The sequence below is a fragment of the Gigantopelta aegis genome, chromosome 10 (genome assembly GCF_016097555.1).
Source record: "Gigantopelta aegis isolate Gae_Host chromosome 10, Gae_host_genome, whole genome shotgun sequence".
Taxonomy (NCBI): Eukaryota; Metazoa; Mollusca; class Gastropoda; order Neomphalida; family Peltospiridae; genus Gigantopelta; species Gigantopelta aegis.
The window spans coordinates 32,813,739-32,838,556 of record NC_054708.1 but is presented as its reverse complement, the minus strand read 5'-3'; the positions used below and the strand labels follow the sequence as shown (position 1 = coordinate 32,838,556).

At 39.0% G+C, this 24,818-nt stretch overlaps 1 protein-coding gene across 6 annotated transcripts in view; it reads right to left on the bottom strand.

The window, feature by feature from the left end:
* The window catches only part of LOC121383133 (cGMP-specific 3',5'-cyclic phosphodiesterase-like), a 137,703-nt gene that overhangs the window by 100,309 nt on the left and 12,576 nt on the right, over positions 1 to 24,818 (bottom strand). For 5 of the 6 annotated variants that reach the window (XM_041512944.1, XM_041512941.1, XM_041512945.1 and 2 more), the window contains one exon: positions 4,497 to 5,419. In XM_041512944.1, the coding sequence (XP_041368878.1) occupies positions 4,497 to 5,084 (588 nt within the window). In that variant the 5' untranslated portion in view covers positions 5,085 to 5,419. Of the gene's footprint in view, positions 1 to 4,496; positions 5,775 to 24,818 lie in introns of those variants that run through there. The other variant, XM_041512942.1, reaches the window with a different exon arrangement.

The following is a 24,818-nucleotide window of genomic DNA, read 5'->3' as shown; positions in this document are numbered from 1 at the left end:
ACATTAGTGTCTCAGACTCTATTAGAGTCTCAAGTCTAGACTCTAAAAGTTTTATAATCACCAGGTCTGGTCAAAATTGGAAGTGCCTCATCCCTCCTCAATAATAATAATAATAAAAACCCAAAAGAAGAAAACCAAACAAAAACATTTCTAATCCTAATGGCTTTGTGTACCAGGGCCCGTGCTTATAAAATGTTTAGAGTCCAGACGCCATCTGTAATGACGTCATCCGCATTGTGTATGGCGTTGTCATAACATTAGTGTCTCAGACTCTATTAGAGTCTCGAGTCTGGACTCTAAAAGTTTTATAAGCACCAGCCCTGGTACACAAAGCCATTACGATTTCAAATGTTTTCGTTTGGTTTTCTTCTTTCGTTTTTTTTTAGTTATTGTTGAGGAGGGATGAAGCAGTTCCAATTCTGATCTGACCTGGTGCTGATAAAACTTTTAAGAGTCCAGACTCAATCTTTAATGACGTCACACGCATACAATTTGTATAGCGCTGCCATGACGTTACAATTTCAGACTCTATTGAGTGTTGAGTCCAGACTCTAAAAGTTTCATACACACGGGATAGAAACCCTCTGCCGCCTGCGACGCTGTTCTTGCCGAATAGGAGACAAGTTTTGCTCTTTTGTTTTGTATACTTACAAAATATTTTTTATTTAAACCAAGTATGTACAGAATTCCAAACCTTGCTTTTTAACAAGGAAGCCGTTTCACACGCTTCAAATAATAATAAACTCAATGCAATTTAAACCATAAAGGCTGAACTTTTTAACGACACTTCAAAGCGCTGTTTACCAAGCTGATATTAGGTACCCCCAAAGTCCCCCAACCCCCACCGCAGCAACACCCCCCCCCCTAAAAAAATAAAATAATAAAAAACATTTTAATTTTTTTTTTTAAATCAAGGCTTCTGCGTTTGAAGAATACTTTGACCACTACTGCGTGACATTTAGGCCTAATATTCGTCAATACGTTGTTCTAAGCTTTATGGATTTTCCATAAACTCATCTTCACTTTTTCTAACAATTATAGACCGCTGGCATAAAAATTGCGTAATTACCCCTTTAATAATCCTTTGAAATTAGTTTTCCTTTTCTGTATCCATCAATGTACTTTCAAAGAACTGGCTAGGTATCTGAAATAACGTGGGTGAATGTCATTAATAATGACTGCAGCCGATGTTGGAACAAGCTTGTGAGATAGTCCGTACATGCAACTCGACATTGTATTCAAGCTTGTAAAATCCATGGTGCCACTTTCCGTACAAAGCATTTTATCACGTATGCACTGGCTTGACTAAATAAGCATTAACGAATTAATAGTTTTTCGATGTTGCTGTATTAAAAGCTATGACATGCTTAATTAAAGCACATGAACTTATTGAACGCAGATATTAAAGGGGCATTCCCGAGATTGCTGCATTGTAAGATGTTTCCGACTAATAAAATATTTCTACGATTAAACTTACATATTAAATATATTTTCTTCTTTAGAATATCAGTGTCTGTATATTCAATGTGTTTCTGGCCGTCTTAATATTTGTAAGAAGCCCAAACTGGATTTTGTCTTCAAATAATTTCGTACGTACGAAAAAAAATATTTTACGAAATAAAATGAAATTTAACCTAGTACAAATATTAGAACGACCAGAAACACGTTTAATATACAGCCACTAATATTTTATGCAGGGTAATATATTTGATATGTAATTACAGTCGTCGAAAAGTCTCTGTTAGTCGATAACATCTTAAAAAGTGCAGCAAACTCAGGAATGTCTCTTTAAAGTCGCAGACCTTAGTTTCAACCCGTAAAAATGGCCACTAAGTTTAGTTAAATTTGCAAACTTGTAGTTGATACATCTGGATACGGTTACAACAAAGTGAAACAAGAGTGTGATGTTCACTAGAACTCCACTCTATAACCTAATCCTCTCAGACGCACGTGCGTTTAAAAAAAAAAAAAAAAAAAAAAAATACATTTTGTGATATAGAAAGAAAGAAAGAAAGAAATGTTTTATTTAACGACGCACTCAACATATTTTATTTACGGTTATATGGCGTCAGACATATGGTTAAGAACCACACAGAGTTTGAGAGGAAACCCGCTGTCGCCACTACATGGGCTACTCTTTCCGATTAGCAGCAAGGGATCTTTTATTTGCGCTTCCCACAGTCAGGATAGCACAAACCATGGCCTTTGTTGAACCAGTTATGGATCACTGGTCGGTGCAAGTGGTTTACACCTACCCATTGAGCCTTGCCGAGCACTCACTCTTGTGATATTAAGAACACCAGGATGACCAGATACACTTCGGATGTACGGAAATGGATAATATAAACAATAAAATGTTAGTAATGACTGAGTTCTTAGTGTTTAAAACCTAGGGTCAGTCAAGGCCATATAATAATAATAATAATAATAATAATAATATTATTATTATTATTATTATTATTTATTATTATTATTATTATTATTATTATTCATAATATAATAATAATAATAATAATAATAACAATAAATGTGAGATACCAGTCGTGGAGCAGCGATTTAGATTGGGGAAAAAAGTAAACGGATCTGTCCCTCGCGACGATCGATCCTTCGAGCCATCGCTCTTCAAACGGGCGCTCTAACCAGCAATGTGTCAGATTAATAATTAATTAAGAGGTTTTTTCACCCGTTTATAACAAAAGGCCACAAATCCATTACAAAAATGGCACTAGACTGATTTTAGTATTAACTTTTGATTAAAACTGATGTATACTGCAAACTGCGGCTTTCCTAGTGACATATGGCATGGAAGGAAGGAAATGATTTATTTAACGACGCACTCAGCACATTTTATTTACGGTTATATGGCGTCGGACATATGGTTAAGGACCACACAAATATTGAGAGAGGAAACCCGCTGTCGCCACTTCATGGCCTACTCTTTTCGATTAGCAGCAAGGGATCTTTTATATGCACCATCCCACAGACAGGATAACACTTACCACGGTCTTTGCTATACGAGTTGTGGTGCACTGGCTGGAGCGAGAAATAACCCAATCGGCCCACCGACGGGGATCGATCTCAGACCGACAGCGCACCAAGTGAACGCTTTACCACTGGGCTACGTCCCGCCCTTGAGATTCATGAGAACGACAAGATGGTATACCGTTTATCATGTCATAGAAGAGAGTTTCTGCAAAAAGTGAGACAATACTAAACACAAAGTAACCATAATCCTGTCTTGCGTTTCTTTTGGTATGTAGTATATTATTCACGACAAACCAACAATCGGTATTGCAGTCAAACCTGTGTTAATCAGCCACCAGAGGGACTATCAAAAAGTGGTCTTTTAAGACAGGTGGCTGATTAACAAAGGTCAGTTTATACCGTATTAGATGATTTTGGCGAATATAATTATGTGGTATCTTAACACAGGCGGTTGCTTAATACAGGTGACCGCTAGAAACGGTTTGGCTGTATTTTGTTTACATATAATAAAACAAATGTAAAATGGATGATTTTTTTTTTTTTTACAAGAATGAAATATTAGCGACTTCAAGCCAGAGGGAGATGCCGGCTAAACAATGCTGTTGACCACTGGCTCCTGTTATAGGACAGACGGCCCACAAGAACGTAGGAAAAAGATTCAATCTAGAATTCAATTAGGATCCACACACGCTACACTGAACACGCAATCTAGGAACATGGGCTGCTAGTTCAGAATAGAGAAATAAAAATAAAATAAAAAGGGGAAACAAATTTTAAAAAAGAAAAAAAGCAAAAAGAAAGAAAAAGCATTGTAATAAAAACGTAGTCGTCGCATTAAACAGTTGTATTGCATCGAAGTGTGTTGGTGTAATTTTGTCTGAACAGTTTGTCTATAAAGTGATGACAATGACAACGGCGATGACGACGATGACCACAATTTCATTTCATGGTATGTACTGTCTTGTCTGTGTGAAAAAGCATATGAAGATCTCATGTTTTTCTCTTATGCTAGCATACTCTTTTTGCCCACGGCAGCAAAGAAAGAAAAAAAAGAAAGAAAAAGAAACAGTTTTATTTCCGGTTTTATAGGGTCGGACACATGTATAAGGACCATACAGATAATGGAAGAGACCTGTCACGGACAGAAAGCTCGGGCGAAGTCAGAGGTTGTGCCCACGACAGGCGTGCTTGAACAGTTCTCTGATGGAAGCATGCCAAAAATTACCCACCACATTATCCACCCACAATAGAAGAGAAAAAACCGCTACCGCCACTTCATAAGCTACTCCTTTCAAGAGCAAAGAGCGATCATTTCAATGCACCATTCAGAAAGACATAGGGTCACAGACAAACATGAAGGTATTAATGGAGAATGAGGCACAGAAACGGTGGGGGGGGGGGGGGCGAATGTGATGAAGCAAGAGGAACTGCTTGATTATTATGGATGTAAATGAATAAAATACCCCCCCCCCCAAAAAAAAAAACCCAAAAAAAACAAAAAACATTCTTACCTCATAAGCATTGTTTATGTTGATGATCTCTTTGGTCTGAGCCACGTGACCTGCTATACCCTTCCCGAAAGGCACCTTGATCTCGTTTTCTTCCGTGTGAATGGACTCTTCCAGAGTGGAAATGTTCGTCACGTCGAAGAGCTTGGACACCAGGTAGCGGCTGTCCCGCGTCCCCCTCACCAGGAACAGACTGCCCCTGTCACTGTTCGTCAGTATGCTGACGTTTTGCAGGATCTTGTGACACAGGACGTTGACGTCCAGTTCGCTGGCGATGTCGCGGATAAGTTCCATGAACAACTCCTCCTCCGACATATGACATAGCGAAGACCTGTCCTTTCGCACCGACGTTTTCCGATTCCGATCCCCTATTAGGTATTTCTTGAAGATCGAACTCGTAATGGAATTTCTGGCCACCTGAGAAAACGAAGGCAGAGCCAGGGTAATGTCGGACTTTTCCGTCGCATCATTGTCTTCGAGTCTCTTCGCCACATGCTGCAGATGTTCGGCCGTCCCGTGTTTCGACAGCCAGTTGTTAAGAAATTCCGGATTATTCCGAAGGAAAGCAGCCGTTGTTTTTTCGTCGGACATTTTTTTTTCTTCTCTAAAATCACACACAGCTAAAAATTAAACAGAAGTTTTCAGGGGTTGACAAACGCTATAAAGTACAACCATGTCGTTTTCTGAATCACTGACCTCTTTTTGTTGCTGTTGTTATTTGTTTGGGTTTGCTGCTGCAAGACTTAAACACCAATAACTGTAATAGTTCCAGAAAGGACAGGTGACGTATCCTCTTTGTAAACGTTTTTGTAGAATTTGTCCTTGATTCCAACTAACACAGCGTTGCTGATTCTACCTGGATGATTAAATCCACTGACACTGTACTGTTTCTCGATTACCGTTACTCGATATTCCTTTCATTAGATCTGTCAAATGGAAAAAAAAAGAAAAGAAAAGAAGAGCACATTAATATTATGCTTCGATATAAACGAAATACCGCGGGCAACAATACGCTGGGAGATTCACTTTACCTAACAACAGCCACATTCAGTGTGGTCCTACGTTCGCACTACACGACAAATTGATTATCCTTTTATGCAGCCACGACTGGGGCCAAAAGTCTATATATGATATTGGGACCACGCACTGATATATATTTTTGATATATTTTTTTTGTTCCTGCTATAACCGACTAATTGATTACGATGCATCAATCACTAGCGCGCGTGCGATCGCGTCGACAGCAAACGACGTGGTTGTCTGGGTGATATTGCTTTATCGAATGGGATATTTACTTTATCAACATTACGTTGGTTTGCAGCGATCCATGTGGACATGAATAATTTTATACTTGGAGAGTTATAATGTATGTTTAGATAATTCTCGAAGAGTATAATGACCGATGACGTCATTAAATATTGTATAGTCCTACCAATGTTATTTACGTACACAAAATGTTGTTGCTGTTGATGTTTCATTTCCGATATACTGATATTTTCTAAGAAAATAAATACATTGTATTTGTTTTTAAGGACACCGTAGCGCAGTTTAAACTACGGCTATTTGGTGTTAGATCGAGAGATTTAACATGCAGCCCACGCATGTCGAATGGCAGAATGATGTGTTTGAAATACATTTTCCAATAGACAGAACAGTACATACCGCGGTCTTTGCTGTATCAGTAGTAGTAGTGCACTGATTGGGATACTGATTGGGATGGCCCCCTGCGCGTGCTGTAACCTCACCGTGGTGCAGGGGTGTAACATTCTCTTTGAGAATGGCCAATACAGCACAAATTGAAATTTTGAGTAAAAGTCAGTATCTATCTGTGATATTTGTATTTTTGCACAGTTCTTTACACTGTTTTTATTTAAATCTTGAATTTTTATATTGATGTTGATCATCACCTTCTTTGTTTGCATTATCATAGTTTGACACCCGGTGACCGATGTGTTTTTCGTGCTGGGGTGTCGTTAAACATTAATTAATTCATTCATTCATTCATTTATTGGGATGGCAAAAAAACACACAAAAAAAAACAGAAAAAGAAAGAAAGAAAAAAAACAAAAAACCCAATACAAAACAAAACAAAACAATACAATACAATACATCAATACAATACAATACAATACAATACAATACAATACAATTCAATACAATACAATACAATACAATACAAAGCAAAACAATATAAAACAAAACAAACACGCACACGCACGAAAAAAGATCTCCAAAACAACAACAGCAAAAAATAAATCTTCCCCTCGAAAAAGCAACCCCCAACTCCTCCCCCCAAACCCCCCCCAAACAAACCCACCCAGAAATAAACAAATAACAAAAGAACAAAAAGAACAAAAAAAAAGAACAAAAACAAAATCCCCAAAACATTAGATTCACTGAGAAGAAAAAGAAAGAAAGAAATGTTTTATTTACGGTTATATGGCATCAGACATATGGTTAAGGACCACACAGATTTTGAGAGGAAACCCGCTGTCGCCACTACATGGGCTACTCTTCCGATTAGCAGCAAGGGATCTTTTATTTGCGCCCCCCACAGGCAGGATAGCACAAACCATGGCCTTTGTTGAACCAGTTATGGATCACTGGTCGGTGCAAGTGGTTTACACCTACCCATTGAGCCTTGCGGAGCACTCACTCAGGGTTTGGAGTCGGTATCTGGATTAAAAATCCCATGCCTCGACTGGGATCCGAACCCAGTACCTACCAGCCTGTAGACCGATGGCCTGCCACGACGCCACCGAGGCCGGTCACTGAGAAGAGCCACGTTGTATCTCAGGTGAGCGCTCTACCAAAAAAAACAAGTCCTGTAAATATAAACTAACTTAACTACTGTACGTTCTCATTTTAGGGGCCTAGTGCACGTTTTGTAAATTATTAATCTGGTCGGCAACGGCCATATTGGATTTGAATGTCTAAATTACCTCAAATTACAAAAATAACCCTTCTAGTAGATTAGGCACCGTTTGAGTAATGAAAACAGAGGGGTCAGCTCTATGTTCCCTGAGGGTTAGGGTTAGGGTTCCTCAGCTCTATGTTCCCTTAGGGTTAGGGTTAGAGTTCCTTAGCTCTATGTTCCCTGATGGTTAGGGTTAGGGTTCCTCACCTCTATGTTCCCTGAGGGTTAGGGTTAGGGTTCCTCAGCTCTATGTTCCCTCAGGGTTAGGGTTCTTCAGCTCTATGTTCCCTCATGGTTAGGGCTAGAGTTCCTTAGCTCTGTGTTCCCTCAGGGTTAGAGTTAGGGTTCCTCACCTCTATGTTACCTCAGGGTTAGGGCTAGAGTTCCTCAGCTCTATGTTCCCTCGGGGTTAGGGTTCCTCAGCTCTATGTTCCCTCAGGGTTAGGGTTTTTCAGCTCTATGTTCCCTCATGGTTAGGGCTAGAGTTCCTTAGCTCTGTGTTCCCTCAGGGTTAGAGTTAGGGTTCCTCAGCTCTATGTTCCCTCAGGGTTAGGGCTAGAGTTCCTCAGCTCTATGTTCCCTCGGGGTTAGGGTTAGGGTTCCTCAGCTCTATGTTCCCTCAGGGTCAGGGTTAGGGTTCCTCAGTTCCATGTTCCCTCAGGGTCAGGGTTAGAGTTAGGGTTCCTCAGCTCTGTGTTCCCTCAGGGTCAGGGTTAGAGTTAGGGTTCCTCAGCTCTGTGTTCCCTCAAGGCTAGGGTTAGGGTTAGCTGAGGAAACATAGAGCTGATGGAACATAGACATGATCCGGAAACAGACACCTTATTTATTATTTTACTCGCATTTGAGATTGTTAGTATGGTCCCCGGCGGCCATTAGTTTGCCGGAACTTTCGCGAGGTACATAGGGGCTATTTTCTTTCTAAAAACTTAAAATCCACCCTAACATAATAATGGTCTCCAGAAAAATGGTCACCGGAAAGCCAGATATGACCCCGCTATACTGGCCTCATCAACAGGGACGGAGTCTGGTTCAGTCGGCAGAGCGGTAGCTTGAGTCGCTTGGGTCGTTAAATCGAATCTCCTCGTTAGACGTTAGACCCATTGTGTTTTGACTTGTCCCAACTAGTGCCCCCCCCCCCCCCCACACACACACACAAAAAGAGTTTTTTTTTCGTTAACGACACCACTAGAGCATATTGATTGATTTATCATCGGCTATTGAATGTCAAACATTTGGTAATTTCGGACTCGTAGTAATCAGAGGAAACCCGCTACATGTTTCCTAATGCAGCAAGGGATCTTTTATAAACACTTTCCCACAGACAAGAAAGCATATACCACGACCGTTGACCAGTTGTGGACTGGTGCACTGGTTGGAACGAGAAATAACCCAATCAGTTGAATCAACCAGTGTTCCATGAAAGGCCGTGCTCTGTGCTCTACTGTTTGTAGGAAAGAGCATATAATGGAAAATATGTAGCAGGTTTCCCCATACGACTATATGTCTGGATGACCAAACATCTTACATTCAGATAGCAAATAATTAATTAAGCAATGTCTGAATGACCAAAAATCTTACATTCAGATAGCAAATCATTAATTAAGCAATGTCTGGATGACCAAACATCTTACATTCAGATAGCAAATCATTATGTCTGGATGACCAAAAATCTTACATTCAGATAGCAAATCATTAATTAAGCAATGTCTGGATGACCAAAAATCTTACATTCAGATAGCAAATGATTAATTAAGAAATGTCCGAATGACCAAAAATCTTACATTCAGATAGCAAATGATAATTAAGCAATGTGTTTTAGTTATGTCGCTAAAGAAAACTAAAGTTTCCTAATCAATGGTTTGTGAACCCATAATGGATTGGAACTGCTACCGAGGGGGAAGGGGGGAGAAGGAGGGTTGAATGCAGTAATCGTAATTTAACAGCTGCGGTATCGAGGTCGCTTGTCATCAGTTTACCAATGCACGAAGATTTGCCACTACACTCGCGTGTGACGCCATATCCGCAGGCGAAATTGTTTTGACACGTGTGCGATAATGACGTTCGCAACTTCACAACTCCTATTCATCATATTGAACAGTGCCGTGCCGTCAATAATAAACTGGCTTATTGCGAAATACACTGCACAAAAGAACTATATATATATATATATATATATATATATATATATATATATATATATATACACACACACACACACACATATATATATATATATATATATATATATATATACACACACACACACACACACACACACACACATATATATATATATATATATATATATATATATATATATATATATATATATATATATATATATATATATCAGCGCAGTGTCGGCGTAACGCGAATATTAATACCGAGCTCTCGCTTTGACAGGTCGCAAGTGATCGATCGACGTGTACCAGTGCACGACGGAAAAACATGTTAAAATGTTAAGCGTGCGACGGTAATGAATGCCCTAATTTCAAAATGGACGGATTGTTCCAAGATAATACGTCGATATGATGTAGTAGCGGCGGACGATAAGAACAGGGGTTTTGTTTTTGGTGAAACTACAATATTTCAAGTGATAGTCACCCAGCCATACCTATTTATTTCATGTCAACTTATGTTCGTGCTTATATCCAATTAAGGTTCAATCACGCTGTCTTTGGCACACACCTCTGGGTGTCTGTCCAGGACAGTGGGTTAGTTGTTAGTGGTTAGTGAGAGAGAAGAGAGTGTAGTGGCCTTACACCTATCCATTGAGTCGTTAAAGCTCGCTCTGTTTGGGAGTTGGTACTGAGTTGCGAACTCTGTACCTATCAGCCTTATGGCTTATATAAAAGATGCCTTGCTGCATTAGAAAAAATGTAGCAGGTTTCCTCTGATGACTACGTGTCAGAATTACCAAAGATTTGACATCCAATAGCCGATGATTAATTAATAACTATGCTCTAGTGGTTTTGTTAAAAATTTATATAACTGTAAATAAAACATTTATTCTTCCTTTTTGTTCCTGTACAATTAAACAATTATTTCAAGGAGTCAGTCCTCGGGAGTGGATGTCCTAGCCTACATACGAGGCACCAGATAGCTATTCATGGAATCAACCACTATATTGCCTAATGCCCTTTCGACTCTGCTGATAACTTGTAAAAACGTAAAGCAATAAACAACTTGAACTTGAACTTGAACTTCACTCTGCATTGTTCACAGATACGGCCCTGATCATGCATTACGGTTTTGTCGTTCAGAATTATTTCTTTCTCAAGCCAGTACACCACGATTGGTACATTAAAGTTCGTGGTATGTGCTATCCTGTCTATGGGATCGTGCATATAAAATTACCCATGCTGCTAATCGAAAAAGAATAGTCCATGAAGTGGCGACAGCGGGTGTCCTCTCTTAGTATCTGTGTGGTCCTTAATCATATGTCCGACGCCATATAACCGTAAATAAAATGTGTTGAGTGCGTCGTTAAATAAAACATTTCCTTCCTTCTGCATTGTTAACAGATACAGCCCTGATCATGTATTACGTTTTTTTCGTTCAGAATTACTAAATAATTCGGAGGCCAAAGAAAAATATGTTTTATTTAACGACGCACTCAACACATTTTATTTACGGTTATATGGCGTCAGACATATGGTTAAGGACCACACAGATATTGAGAGGAAACCCGCTGTCGCCACTACATGGGCCACTCTTTCCGATTAGCAGCAAGGGATCTTTTATTTGCGCTTTCCACAGGCAGGATAGCACAAACCATGGCCTTTGTTGAACCAGTTTTGGATCACTGGTCGGTGCAAGTGGTTTACACCTACCCACTGAGCCTTGCGGAGCACTCACTCAGGGTTTGGAGTCGGTATCTGGATTAAAAATCCCATGCCTCACTGGGATCCGAACCCAGTACCTACCAGCCTGTAGACCGATGGCCTAACCACGACGCCACCAAGGCCGGTAGTTCTGAGGCAAGACAATCATTAAAGACAATATGATTACTTTTTGTGCAAGCCTTATATTCTGTATAAAAATAGTTAGTTTTACTGGCACGAAACAAGTCTCTGTTTACATTAATCGCCATTTTTAAATTAATCTGAATCCTATTAATCATGTTACAATAATGCATTTAATAGGATTTTGAAAACTTCTTAATGTTAACGGATAGCCGCGTGACGTGTCGGCAAAATTAAACTGACGTACAGACTTTATAGTTAAGGCCATCTAACACAAATAATAACGATTTTATATTAAATGTCTATATTTTCTTTCATTACGAGAAATGCGGTTTAATGCCAGCTAAGACAATACAGTAACGATTTTACATTAGGTCTATATTTTATTTCATTTCGGGAAATAGTTGACCGACATTTGGAAATTAAAAGCTAACAACTTTTTCAGGCCCCTGGTTGTTTATTAAACAAAACATGTTCGCGAAGAGTACACCGGTAGTATCGTGGTTAAGCCATCGGACTTAAAGCTGGTAGGTATTGGGTTCGCATCCCAGTACCGGCTCTAACTCAGAGAGCGACATTAATGATTTAATGTGGAGGTGTAAGGTCACAACAACAACTTCTCTCTCACTAACAGGATAGCATATACCACGGCCTTTTATATGCCAGTCGTGGTGCAATGGCTGGAACGAGAAACAGCCCGATGGGCCCACTGACGGGGATTGATCCTAGACCGACCGCGCATCAAGCTAGCGCTTTACCACTGGTCTTTGTGCCTTATATTCATCTGGTAAAGGCTCTGTTAAGCAGTTGAATGATTAATTTTGTTTATTATTTTTAATTTGTTTTTATTGACCCTAGGTAGTTGTGACATCAATGCCGCCAACCCCGACACTACCTTAAAATCGTAATATAAACATAATGCATTATATATAATGTATTACAACTATAAATAAACATGGATACAAGAATTCTGTAATATGCATGGGGTTAACAGTGAAGCTAGAAGTAAAGGTTAATTTTCAGGAAGATATTTCTACAGTGTCAGCACAAAAATACTTCGGCTAATGGATGTCAAACAATGGCAAAAATATAAATGAATGAACGAATGAACGAATGAATACATGAATGAATGAATGAATGAATGAATAAATGAATGCATGAATATTTAACGACTCCGCAGCACAAAAAGTACTAATCGGCTATTGGGTGTCAAACGAAGGTATGCACCTGAATATGATTATTAGGCTTTGTGTGGGAGCTGATACCACAAAGTTGATACCACAGTACACACTAGCGTAACCTCTAGGCCTCAGAAGCCGCTATAATCACATATTATATTCAAAGAAAGAACTGTTTTATTTAACGACGCACTCAACACATTTTATTTACGGTTATATGGCGTCAGACATATGGTTAAGGACCACACAGATTTTGAGAGGAAACCCGCTGTCGCCACTACATGGGCTACTCTTCCGATTAGCAGCAAGGGATCTTTTATTTGCGCTTCCCACAGGCAGGATAGCACAAACCATGGCCTTTGTTGAACCAGTTATGGATCACTGGTCGGTGCAAGTGGTTTACACCTACCCATTGAGCCTTGCGGAACACTCACTCAGGGTTTGGAGTCGGTATCTGGATTAAAAATCCCATGCCTCGATTGGGATCCGACCCCAGTACCTACCAGCCTATAGACCGATGGCCTGCCACTACGCCACCGAGGCCGGTTACCATATATACAAATACACATGACACTGATATGCACCGTTACAATATTTGGAGAAAAGATAATAGCAGTATAATTCCTAAATTGAACGCGAACGCTCGCGATACATCCTATTATTCAACACGGTCCATTCATTTGTTTATGCACGGAAAACCAACTGTCTTTGTCTATAGGTAAGGTATGTTCGAATACCAGAGGCGGATCGGGGGGGGGGGGGGGGGGGGGCGTATAGGGGCCCTAAATTTTGCGACAGTTATAATTTTATTATATATTAATTTGCCTTGGCATTCAGCCTCATGCCATTGCCCCCACCCCTAAATGGATTTTCTGGATCCAACACTGAATACAATGTGTGCATGACAGAACATATTATTGTTATTATTATTATTACAATGCTAGTTAATCCGTACAAATTAGGGTAATAAGGTATTTGCATAGTGACAGACGACCTCCTCAAGCAGATTACTGTCTAATACAGACTTTTATTACAGGATTGTTTTTCGGAGAATAAAATAAACGGATCTATAAATTAACAACACAGGGTGATCGCTTCAGCAAGTTTGCATGCATCGGCGTACGGGCTCCCATTTTTGTAGGAGGTGGGGGGGGGGGGGGGGGGGGGGGGGTTGCAGGCTGGCTTTTGCCAGAATTAAACGAAAATGCCCGAATCTGGATAACAACATTAATTTATATTACCATTACTACCAAACAGCTATTAAGGGTTGCAAACGAATCATTATTGAATGGATTACAACTAATGTTGAGGGTATATTGCTGGAAGTACATGGTAAAAAGGTCTCAGGTTAGCACATTTTGCCCGAATATCTGTAGCCTATAATATTTGCCCGAATTTAAGGTTTTGTTCCAGCACTAAGGGGGGGGGGGGGGGGGACTGCCCCCCGCCTCCCCGTCTCGGACGCTTATAGCGTATTTTGTATTATGATCTCGGTGACGAGAGAAAAACTAAATTAAATTGCTTGAGAACAATTTAAACAAATGTAAAACAGTTTAATCGATTTTATAAATGAATTTATCTGGTTAAAAAAGAAAAGAAAAAAAAGAGTTAAATTAACTATTCTGTACATGAGAAAGAGTAAGCCTACCCAGACAACACCAAATCATTAACTTGTAGGATAACTGATTTTATTGAAAAAAGACTAACCAATCAAATGAACTCATTTGCATGAAAAAAAGAAAACCCCTACGTACGTAAAATAACCCAAAACATATTTTTTAAATCGATGAGCTGATGAAAAACGGAAAAATAGCTAATTAAACGAAAGATTTTTTAAAATATTATTATTACAGAAAAATGGGTACCATCGACGTCCCAAATTGCGTTCACCTAACGACAAAAACACGAATACGATATTTACGGAAATATTATTCTACATTTTTCAGCTACGATACGTGTAACAAAATAGATTGCAATCAAGTAACGTAAAAAATCAACAATGTGGATATAAAACAAATCCATTCTAGGAAACAAAAGTGAAACACCCTCCGATAAACAGGAAAGAGTGCGACGTTTCTAATTGTTTTCAGGTGCATGCGTTTGCACAAAGTATCGTAATGCGCACGTGCGGTTCGTCATTTTCCATTTTTAAGGCCACTACATGAAAAAATATGTTTCTTAACTATGCATAGTTGACGAACACTTAGTTTAATATTTTTTTTAAAAGGAAAAATTCAATTTGTCAAGCATTCTGGTCCGGTCCGCGTTTTATCAACACACATCGCTAACATTTGATATCAATACTGATAGGCATTACGTTTATACAGGTGAATAGTTTATAAAATATAATGTTTTTTTAATGAATTGATTCATAATTAACACCATTTATACTCTCAAAATTAATTACAATTGTTATGAATGGATTATGAATACTATTCACTACAGTAGAGGCACAAAAATGTAGCATACCTTTTGCAAATCGAATATAATAATTGCAAACAAATTCTAACAACAATCGTAAACATTAAATGCTTTGGCCTTGTTGATCTGGCACGTGTGAGGTCATGTGACACGCACCGAATGTTAGTTCATCTTTCTCCATTTTAAGTCAATTTCTACGAATCGTGTGAACCCGATATCGGTAATTTTAAGGAATGAACAAAAATGACTTAGTAAAATTAATGGTTTTAGGGGTTTGTAAAGTTTTGTATTTAGATACTTACTTTCCTGAACTTTATTGTTTATGAAAATGTTCCTGAACTGTGAAGAAAAACCTCATAAATGAACGACATGCCGATGACAACAAATCGGATGTTGATTGCGCGAACCATGCACGAGAAAACAAAGTGAACGGAGTTGGAAGCATAACGCAGTTAGGGACGTTGACGATAATTATTCACACACAACGCAAGATAAATTAAGATTCTATAGTCCTTCCCAACTTTTTTTTTTTTTTTTTTAAATAATTTCAGTTTGATTTGACATAAGAAGAAAACTAAAGTGTTTTGAAAATAACAAAACAACAAAAACAACCAAAAACTATTTTTATGTACAATTTAGAAAACAATCGGCTCAGAAATAACTAACTTGTAGTACATACCATAGTAAGAAAACGACTTTCCCAGATGGGAAGGACTATGATTCAATCTGCATATAACGCGAAATTTGATTGGCTAATCAAATCCATTAGCAGCTCTAAAACCAGCATTCACGTGTCGGAAATTTGGGAGTTCCCCAAGAGCCTATTTACATATTCATACACTACTTCTCGTTGTTCAGTTGGACGTACTTACTTTTAAGATTTCTTTTCTGACGGAAAATACGTTCCTCTAAATTTTATGACGTAAATGCTATTTACAAACGTTGATATGACGTCATTGTTGGCTTTGTCGTTTTTTCCTGACAAATGATTATGTACAAAATAAATAAATAAATAAATAAATAAATAATTATGGATTTATTGAATTGATTTGGGGTAACTATATTGTATTTGACCACTTGCGGACATAATGCTATGTTTTACAGTCGCAAATATCCGTTTTACTGTCTCCGCTTCACGTCGCCGGTAAAACGTTGCGACAGTAAAAACAGCATTAATTAACGTCCGCAAATGGCCAAATACAACATAGACCTTATGCCCTAATTTCCCAAAACGCGCAGTCAGTTAAAATACTCATGGCTATTTGTTTTAATTATTATTACATCTGTTTAAGGGTTTGCCTTTACCACTGACGCCCAATAGCCGATTATATTTCGTGCTGGGGTGTCGTTAAACATTCATTCATTCATTCATTCATTCATTCTGTTTAAGGGAATCTGTTATTTCGTTAACGCTCATCGGGAGTATGAACAAAAACAATAATAATGGGGCCTGATGCGTGTGCAGTAATTTCAGCAGGGTGGGGATCTAGATTGTGGCAAGTGAGTGAAATTTATAGTGGGGTCAAGACATGCACCGCTGGTAAATGTATTGAAAAAAAGAGGAACATTTGGTTAGCGAGGGGGATGGGGTGGGGTGGGGGGGGGGGGGGGGGGGGAGGGGAGTCTACACCCCCAAAAAGCCCTCCTTCACACGCACCTGTGGAGCATGAGGTTGTGGTGGGCATTGTGTTTGTTTAGTCTCAAATCTCCAAAGTAGCAATACTTAAAGTACTGATGTAGGATTTCTGAGAAGGGTAGGGTATATGAAGTAAAAAAAAAAAGAAGAGGGGGGGGGGGGGGGGGGGGGGGGGGGGGGGGGGTGGGTGGTGTCATCTTAAACATGATGATACCCGGTAGGGGAAGGCTATTTCACATTGACAGAGTTACTCCATGTTTAAATATAAATCCGAAAATGTGTTTTAATGGAAATTAAACAACAGTCAATTCTGCACATGAACGTTGTATATGGTCGCACAAACCACCACATACATATAATATTCATTTCAATTTATGTTCGTGCTTGTATCAAATTAAAGTTCAGACATGCTGTCGTGAGGTGTCGTATTTCTTATCTGTCACCCTTTGCCTGTCATTCTTATTATATGGAAAAAAAAACCCACTTTCAAATTTCTACTCGTCTATCTGGGTTGTCTCTTCGGGACAGAGGGGTTAACGGTTAGTTGTGAGTGTTTGGTGAGTTAAACATTTGTTTGTTTTAAAGACACACATAGATAACATTCATTTTTTAATCATCGGCTATTGGAACTTCAGTAAGGAAATGTTGTATTTAACGACACACTCAACCCATTTTATTTACAGTTATATGGCGTCGGACATATGGTTAAGGACTACACAGATATTAAGAGAAGAAACTCGCTGTCGCCACTTCATGGCCTACTTTTTTATTAGCAGCAACGGATCTTTTATATGCACCATCCCACAGACAGGATAGCACATGCCACGGCCTTTGATATACCAGTCGTGGTGCACTTGCTGGAACGAGAAATAGCCCAATTGGCCCACCGACGGGGATCGACCCTAAGCCAACCGCGCAACTGGCGTGCGCTTTACCACTAGGCTATGCCCCTCTCTCCCCCCCCCCCCCCCCCCCCCCCCCCCTTTGTGAGAGACACGTCGCTGTAGTGGTGTCACTCCTCCATACTGGGTTTTTAAAACTCCTTATGGGTGAGATAAAAAATCAATGTGCTCTAGTGGTGTCGTTAAATAAACCAAACATTTTTTTCCTTATGGGTGAGAGCCGATACCGCAATGAGGGGGCGGGACGTAGCCCAGTGGTAAAGCGCTCGCTTGATGCGCGGTCGGTTTGAGATCGATCCCCGTTAGTGGACCGATTGGGCTATTTCTCGTTCCAGCCAGTGCACCACGACTGGTATATCGAAGGCCGTGGTATGTGCTATCCTGTCTGTCAGGTGGTGCATATAAAAAAAACCTTGCTACTAATAGAAAAAAGTCTGGCGGGTTTCCTCGCTAAGATTGAATGTTTAAATTACCAAATGTCTGACATCCAATAGCCGATGAATAATAAATCAATGTGTTCTAGTGGTGTCGTTAAACAAAACAAACTTTAAACTTTTTATACCGCAAATCAAACCCTATAACCATCAACCTATTGTTTGGCCACTATTCCGCCGAGGCTGCTACAATCACATACATACAGATGCATATGGTATATACTGATATGTACCGTTACAATATTTGGCTAAAAGATAACAGTAGAGAGATGCCGAAATTGAATGCGAACGCTCGCTACAAATCCTATTATTGAACACGGTCCATTTATTTGTTCATGCACTGGAAACCAAATGGCTATAGATATGTTCGAATACGTTGTGTGCATGACAGAGCATATTACTATGCTATTTAATATTAATAAGCACAAACTAGGGTAATAAGGCATTTGCACAGTGTTAGGCGACGTCCTAAAGCAGATGAATGCACATTTAAAAACCTAGTTAAAAGAAAAGAAAAAAAATTCTTATCACGAAAAAGAGAAAGAAAAGAAGTCTTAACACGAGAAAGAGAAAGAAAAAAATGTCTTAACACGAGAAAGAGAAAGAAAAAAATGTCTTAACACGAGAAAGAGAAAGAAAAAAATGTCTTAACACGAGAAAGAGAAAGAAAAAAATGTCTTAAACCAAGAAAGAGCACTTAAACAACACATAATTAACTTGAGGATAAACAACAAAACATATAAAAAATAAATTGATTTCCTTAAAAAAATGACAAAACAATAAACTAAACTAATTTGCATGACAAAAAGCAACAACAACAACCCAATACAACCCCAAAACAAACCTACGAATGTAAAATGACTCAAATATTTTTTTTTAATCGGTGAGTTAATGAAAAATTGAACAAGAGTTAAGTAAATGACAAATGGCCAAAACAATTTTTTTAGTGTTATTACTAGTAAGTATGTTCTAAATTTAATTATAAGTATAAGGATATTGAGAGAGGAAACCCGCTGTCGCCATTTCATAGGCTACTCTTTTCGATTAGCAGCAAGGGATCTTTTATATGCACCATCCCACAGACTGTATAGCACATAGCACGGCCGTTGATGTACGAGTCGTGGTGCACTGTCTGGAGCGAGAAATAGCCCAATGGGCCCACCGACGGGGATCGATCCCAGACCGACCGCGCATCAAACGAACGCTTTACCACTTTGCCGTCCCGCTACCGATATGAAGTGATGTCATCATATTACATGACGTTCGTTTTACGTTCAGCGAGAAATCAACAAACTCGCGTTGCTACGGCTGTGATTGTGATGAATAAAACATAACTTTAATTATTGTACATTACATACATATGTCTCAATTCACTATTGATGCTTAACACGCGGTGGGCTCGCTCTATAATTATAATCGTGTAACAATGTTTTAAAGGGACATTCCCGAGTTTGCTGCAATGTGTAAGATGTTTGTCACGGTACATGCTCTTAATTTTGTTTTCGCCTGTGGCGATATTAATTGTTTCAGAAGGCCGTGTGCAGTTCCAAATTGCACTTATCCAGGTGGGCAACTTGTTACGTAATACTTCTGCGCGACGGTCCTCGATCGGTACGCCTAATACACACCCAGAGCAGGTGTGGAGGCCATGTGGCTAGTAGTTACGTAATATCTCCGGTAGTGCTGTTTATGGCCAGGGGATTGCTCGCGGTTGGCGACAGCCAGTCTGGCGATCTAAGAGAAAGATATGCCGTCTTGGTCGCTGTGGAAATTCAGATGATACGTGAGGTACCGCCTTGTACCCCCAGGCGATTTTCTGATATATAATAAATAGCTAGGGTTTAGAGATATCTGGGAGAAGCAAAAAGGACAGAACGATAGGAAGGTATCCCGGGGGAACGTTAGTCCGGTTGGACTTTGGTAAATATTTTATTTCTGCTCTTTTGTATAATCTTGATGTGATTGATATGACTTTTAAATATTTTAATACTGTATTATACCAATATTCTTTAGACAGTGTCTTCGGTCATCTGACGAAGTAAATCGTAGACTTTTTGTTCTAACATTATACGAGTATTTGGTAATATAAAGCTTAGCCGGTCATCCTAGAAGACCTAGGTAAACTGTAGGTTATTGTCTTTATTGTGATAGGTACCAGTATTAATTCTGTGTTACAAGGTTACTGAATGAGTAGTTAAGGGTTAATTAAAAATTAACCAGTTAGGAATAGTGTTGTAATTCCTTTATTAATTAAGTTCCCCTAGAAGCGTTTCTCAATTATCACACGTGTGGGTGTTGTGTCACGGTGAAGTGATTACAATATTGTATAAACTAGACACCTAGAGATTAACTAATTAAGTGATCAGTTCTGGGTTGTTATTATTGTTGTTATTAATTAACTACTGCGGCAGTACATTTGTCAGCGTAGATTAATACAGATTCCAAAGTGTATTGTGTTTTTGTTGTGTTTTCTAGTGAACTAAACGTGCTATAATAATATATACTTTATATAAGATCGTATCTCTGATCATACCTAGACGAGCCAAAGCGGTTTTGAACTGCCCGTTACAGAGAGATCTAATACATATACAGTTAGGAGAGATATTTGGACAATCGTGTTTTATTCAGTTACGGGTATTATAGAATCCCCGTGACAATGTTATCGACTAACAGAGACTTTTTAACGATTGTAATTAGATATCAAGTATATTTTTCTGCATAAAATATTAGTGGCTGTATATTAAACGTGTTTCTGGTCGTTCTAATATTTGTACTAGGTTCAATTTCATTTTATTTCCTAAAAAATATGTTTTCGTACGTACGAAATTATTTGAAGACAAACTCCAGTTTGGGCTTCTTACAAATATTGAGAGGATCAGAAACACATAGAATATACAGACACTGATATTCTAAACAAGAAAATATATTTAATATGTAAATTTAATCGTAGAAATATTTTATTAGTCGGAAACATCTTACAATGCAGCAAAGTCGGGAATGTCCGAATCTGGATAACAACATTTATTTAGATTAGCATTAATACAAAACAGTTATATAGAGATGCAAATGAATCACTACGCATTTTTATATGAATTACAACTAATTTTCAGGGTACAATGATGGAAATATATAGTAAAAAGGTCTCAGGTTACTACATTTTTGCCCGAATATTTGTATAAATTTTGCCCGAATTTGAGGTTTTACTCCAGCACTTGCAGTTGCCGCCTCCTCCCCCCTCTTGCTCCTGCCCCTGTATCGTACGCTAATGTTAGCTGATATCTAGCGAAAACTCAAGTAACAGCAATGTCTGTATTTGGTATTAGAGAATGGTGTTGTCAGATAACAACATCTTCAGCCGAGCGCTCGCGAACATTTTGACTGGTACCATCGTCTTCTATCACATCACAATCATGTAGTTAGAACTTTGCAAAATTAAAAAACCCAGTTTATCGAGCGACTGCGATCGCTCGTCCTCCAAGTAAAAGGAACTGGGTGCATCTCAGCAGTAGAGCGCTCACCTGACGAGCGATGGGTGGCAGGATCGATCGTCATCGACGAACTCGGGGTTTCCCCATCCCAATCCGTGTACCACGACTGCTACATGAAATACTGTTGTACGTACTGTCCTGTTTATCCATGAGAAAGCGCATAAAAGCCCCCTTACTGGTGTGTGTGTGTGTATGTGTGTGTGTGTCTGTGTGTGTGTGTGTGTTTTGTTTTGTTGGGTTTTTGTTGGGGGGGGTTGTTGCTTTTTGGGGGGTGGGGGTGGGGAGTCGGTAGGAATAATCCATGTGACGACAAATGGGTTTTGTGGGGCGGAATTTAGCTCAGTCGGTTGAGTGCTTGCGCCGCAGGATCGAACCTTCTCAGTGGTCAATAGAGGAAACCCGCGACATTTTCTAAATGCAGCAAGGGATCTTTTATATGCACTTTCCCACAGACATAAAAGCACATACCACGGCCAGTTGTGGTGCACTATTTGGAAGGAGAACAGTCGAAATATAAACCGTAATACGAGTATTTAGACACTAAACAACCATTGTTTAAATTTAAAACATGCTGCTCAAGGTATAGTTAAACCAATATTCCCATCGTTTCCTTTTCGCCCGAGGTTAAATGTACGGATTTACAGCTGGGCTACTAACACCGAGAACCGTGAAGGCACCACCGTGGTATCCATAACTAGAATTTGCACTTAAAAGCACTTCAGAAAAAAAAGAGGTTAAGACGCTGAACGAAAATTTTCTTCTTACGTGGGTCAAAACAGCAATTGGATTGCAAAGGAGATAACTGTATTAACCAGGAAATGTCGCGACCCCTATCGATCGCTCAAAAACGAGTTGACACTCGCGTATTGCGCATGTGAATACGTCACGTAACGCAAAGGAACAAATGTTATCACGCCTGTGTCAAAATGTTCTAGAATACAGTACATGTCACTGGTGATGAATGACCATTATTAAAGGAAATAACACAATTAAGGAAAATACCAACAGTCTATCAAACGAAATGTAGTAAGGTCTAACATTTTGAAAATTGCGGAAAAATGCGTTGCACGTCATGATTAATAGCAGCTGTTCAACTTTATTTGATTTGGTTTAATGTAAACGTTTTTTTGCCGCAGAAATATCAGAGAGAGAGGGAGAGAGAGAGAGAGAGAGAGAGAGAGAGAGAGAGAGAGAGAGAGAGAGAGAGAGAGAGAGAGAGAGAGAGAGAGAGAGAGAGAGAGAGATTAAGACCACTTTACTAACTGGGGCAAAAACAATGGGAACTCGCGTATTGCGCATGCGAATACGTCACGTACGCAAAGCAACAAATGTTACCACGCCTGTGTCAAAATGTTCTAGAATACTTTACATGTCACTGGTGATGAATGACCATTATTAAAGGAAATAACACAATTAAAAAAAATACCAACAGTCTATCAAACGAAATGTAGTAAGGTCTAACATTTTGAAAATTGCGGAAAAATGCGTTGCACGTCATGATTAATAGCAGCTGTTCAACTTTATTTGATTTGGTTTAATGTAAAAGTTTTTTTGACGCAGAAATATCAGAGAGAGAGAGAGAGAGAGAGAGAGAGAGAGAGAGAGAGAGAGAGAGAGAGAGAGAGAGAGAGAGAGAGAGAGAGAGAGAGAGAGAGAGAGAAAAGAGAGAGAGAGAGAGAGAGAGAGAGAGAGAGAGAGAGAGAGAGAGAGAGAGAGAGAGAGAGAGAGAGAGAGATTAAGACCACCTTTACTAACTGGGGCTAAAACAATAGGAACCAGATAACCATGACAGTAAGGTTAGCCCACTTGTGATTGAATGAATGAATGTGTAACGACACCCCAGCACAAAAAAATATATCGGCTATTGGGTGTCAAACTATGGTAATGCAAAGAAATAAAGTGATGATCAACATCAATATAAAAATTCAAGATTTAAATAAAAACAGTGTAAAGAACTGTGCAAAAATACAAATATCGCAGATAGATACTGACTTTTACTCAAAATTTCAATTTTATCTCGAAGAAAACTAGGGGATGTGTGCTGTATTGACCATTCTCAAAGAGAATGTTACACCCCTGCACTACGATGAGGTTACAGCACGCGCTGAGGCCACTTCTGATTGGTCTATTGGGTATAGTGAGATGGGTAAGTGGTAGTTCTGTCCAACATTAGACATTAATACATTATATTATTGAGCCTATAGATCAGACACCCAGCTGCGCCAGTGATAATATATCAAAACATGAAATAATTAGCCGTGTACGGATTCCTAGACTACAGTCTCTATTTATTTGTAACGCGTTCTGTTTCCACCAGTTTCGTATTATACGGTCTATATCGATTTGTGTTTCGCTATAACAAACCAAACATCGGTCAATATCCGGAGCGAAATACAATATGCCCAATTCTAGGCGTCTACCGCAGTCTTTGCCGGGGTCTCACCATCCAGATTCATAAGATTCGTTAACCTTTTAATCATCAATCTGGGATTTATAGTTTAATAACGCCTGTTTGTAAATATGTTTTTGTTATAAATTCTTGGATTGGTCCAAATGATATCATATGACAAACTATAATGCCGTGAACCTCGGTTTTGTACTACTTTAAAGTTTGTTTTATTTAACGACACCACTAGAGCACATTGATTTATTATTCATCGGCTATTGGATGTCAAACATTTCGCAATTCTTAAAGAGGAAACCCGCTACATTTTTTATTAGTAGCAAGGGATCTTTTATATGCACCATCCCACAGACATGATAGCACATACCACGGTCTTTGATATACCAGTCATGGCTGGAACGAGAAATAGCCCAATGGGCCCACCGACGGGGTTATTTTGTTTAACGACGTCAAACTAAATATAGTGAACTCCATGGTAAAAGGACCTTTCAGATTTGTAGTTGTGAAACGATATGAGAAAAACCCCACAGAAAATCCCCCACCATTTAACTGACTTTGTATAACTCGATTTCTTACACACCCGTTGGTGAGAACACCATGCGTTATTTTTGATAAGACATACTTGTTTACACACGTACGTGTGTTAACAACTTCAAGACAAAAACTGGCTGCTCCTAGGTGATGACCAGGTCACCAATGCCATACGTCCAATAAAAAAAAACAGCACGGTAGAAATCGATTACACTGTGACGTATAGTTAACCTGTCTGTGACGCGTAAGTCAGCTACAAGTGCAAAGGGTTGTACATATCTTTTAGTCGATAAAGATGTTAAATTTGGCTTAAAACCTGGTTTTTGAGGATATGTAAGAAATAGAATAATACATTCGCGCCCGTTAGATACCATTTGTCTTACAACTCGTTGTTTAAAAACTTATCAAACTCGCTTTCGCTGGTTAGATACATTTTAAAACAACTCGTT